Source organism: Palaemon carinicauda, chromosome 26, assembly GCF_036898095.1.
Source record: "Palaemon carinicauda isolate YSFRI2023 chromosome 26, ASM3689809v2, whole genome shotgun sequence".
NCBI classification, from domain to species: Eukaryota; Metazoa; Arthropoda; class Malacostraca; order Decapoda; family Palaemonidae; genus Palaemon; species Palaemon carinicauda.
The window spans coordinates 64,065,353-64,068,040 of record NC_090750.1 but is presented as its reverse complement, the minus strand read 5'-3'; the positions used below and the strand labels follow the sequence as shown (position 1 = coordinate 64,068,040).

At 35.9% G+C, this 2,688-nt stretch overlaps 1 protein-coding gene across 4 annotated transcripts in view; it reads left to right on the top strand.

Annotated features, from left to right (window-relative positions):
• The first annotated feature begins 223 nt into the window (after positions 1 to 223).
• The window catches only part of retm (real-time), a 140,483-nt gene continuing 138,018 nt past the window's right edge, over positions 224 to 2,688 (top strand). For all 4 annotated transcript variants that reach the window (XM_068349643.1, XM_068349642.1, XM_068349641.1 and 1 more), the window contains exon 1: positions 224 to 400. In XM_068349643.1, the coding sequence (XP_068205744.1) occupies positions 338 to 400 (63 nt within the window). In that variant the 5' untranslated portion in view covers positions 224 to 337. The remainder of the gene's footprint in view (positions 401 to 2,688) is intronic.

Below are 2,688 nucleotides of genomic sequence, written 5' to 3'. Positions count from 1 at the left end.
CATAAGCTTTAAAAGGACAACCCGTTAGTAGAAAAAGGACAAATATATAGTATTTAAGGCCCGGATTTTTTTTTCATATGAATAAAAGCCAACCAATTTAAGAAAAGGCCAAATTTAAGGGTTTTTTTTTGGCCCGTAAAAAGGCCAACCTGGCAACCCTGGCGCAGACTCGCGAGATTGACTCTCTAGTCTCTCTGTCTCGCGCAGACGATACTCAGTGAATGAACAGACGAGACAGTGGAAGGATATGCGAGGGAATTGCTCCTGATATAGTGTTTCCGTCTAGTGCTTGTATTTTTTCTCTTAGATCAATATTAAGAAATTTTCTACCTTCAAGATGGTGCAGAGCTACCAGTCTCCCGTCAGGGTGTACAAGTACCCTTTTGAACTCGTGATGGAGGTGAGTAATGTCGTATTTCCATGTTTTTGAGGTCTTGTGTTAGTATCATCTGTGAGAGAGAGAGAGAGAGAGAGGGAGGAAGGGGACTACACTTGCCTGTGTGATGTCGAGGTTATCCACTTCTCTCTCTCTCTCTCTCTCTCTCTCTCTCTCTCTCTCTCTCTCTCTCTCTCTCTCTCTCTCTCTCTCAGATGTGTTATGATTGCATCACCCGGAGATATTTCAACGTTTGCAAGATGAATCGGTGGTGAAGCTTTGGTGAAGCTTGTAGGCAAACATTGGTGTAAACAGGGCTTCAATCTCTTCTAGTCATAGGCTTTATTTAGGCCTAGGGTGAAGGGAATTTGCAGATAGATTTATTTTGTGGTGAAGCTTGTAGGCAAACATTGGTGTAAACAGGGCTTCACTCTCTTCTAGTCATAGGCTTTATTTAGGCCTAGGGTGAAGGGAATTTGCAGATAGATTTATTTTGAGGTGAAGCTTGTAGGCAAACATTGGTGTAAACAGGGCTTCACTCTCTTCTAGTCATAGGCTTCATTTAGGCCCAGGCCTAGGGTAAAGGGAATTTGCAGATAGATTTATTTTGAGGTGAAGCTTGTAGGCAAACATTGGTGTAAACAGGGCTTCACTCTCTTCTAGTCATAGGCTTTATTTAGGCCTAGGGTCAAGGGAATTTGCAGATAGATTTATTTTGTGTGTGGAAGGCCGTGTCTTATTATTGACTCAAGAATATCTCCGAATTGGTTGATCTGTTTGTTTCCGATTGAAATGAACATCAAATTCGCTTAATTCACGTTATTTACTATAGGAAAACAATTATATTTCGTTTCCCCAGTATGTTTTCCCCACCCAAAACCACGAGTTCCCACTGGGGGTCCCCCATTATCGTAGGATATAGATGTATATATATATTTCTGAAACTATTCATTTGCGACGGAAACGAGTGTCATTTTTGAAGAGATCGTAATTTTTTCTATAAGAAACAGTAGTTTTTTTCCTAGGTTACATTGCCATGTAATTCACTACAAAAATACCAGAATATCTATTGCCAATCGCTTGCCTTGGTAACCTGGTTTCTAAAGCAAGAGACCGTGCTGGTGTAAGACTACCTCAATGTTGAACGTATGAATGCCACTCTTATACTACCGTATAATATTATGCAGTACTGTATAACCTGTTGGTTGTTTACCACTTGCCTTGATGTAGTTGTCAGTTCCAAATAGTTAACAGTATTTCGTTTAATCTTCGATTTGTATTTGAATATCAACGAAAGCTTATATTCCTTAGCAATCTCACTTACTTGTTTTGGGTTTAAATCCAACCCTTCACTGAAGTCGAGTGAACTACTTCTCAGGCGGGTCCATATTAATCATCTAACGAAACATTTTCATTATAACTTATACAATTCTTTGATTGTACCATCTTCCAAATCATATGATCTTGTGAAAAGTAATGTCTTTAGTTTCTTCTTAAATTCAATTGCTCCCTTTAGGTCCTTCATTTCAGTTGGCAGTTTATTATAGTGTCTAGGCCATTATTGTGCCTTGGTGATTTGCACTTGGCTAAACAGGTTATTTATGAAATGGTGCTATTCTAAACATATTCACAGACTGGGATTTGAAGGTCATTCACTCTTAAACGGAAGTCTTTTTTTTTTTTTTTTTTTTTTTTTTTTTTTTTTTTTTTTTTTTTTGCGTGCGAATACTCTGGCGTTTAAAGACGTGTTTGCTAGAAGGAAGAGTTGAGGGAATAAATAGTCTCACCTCGAATTTCCACGATGGTATAAAGGGTTCCGTAATAAACGCATACTTTTTTTAAGGTGGTATGGAAGGGTATCTCCCATATATATTGATGAGCAAGTATATATATATATATATATATATATATATATATATATATATATATATATATATATATATGTATGTATGGCTTTTTATAGTCTTATGTTAATTATGTTTTATAATGTTTTTTTTTTAAGTATTTCATTTAATGTTTTCATTACTTATATCGTTTATTTCTTTTCCTTACTGGGCTATTTTTCCCCGTTGGAGCTCCTGGGCATAAATATAGCATCTTGCTTTTCCAAGTAGGGTTGTAGCTAGACTTGTAATTATATATATATATATATATATATATATATATATATATATATATATGCATATATATATATATATATATATATATATATATATATATATATATATATATATATATATATAGACGTAACTAATCCACTGCAGAACAAAGGCCTCAGATATTATTTGTGTGGGGGGAGGGGGCAGGACATA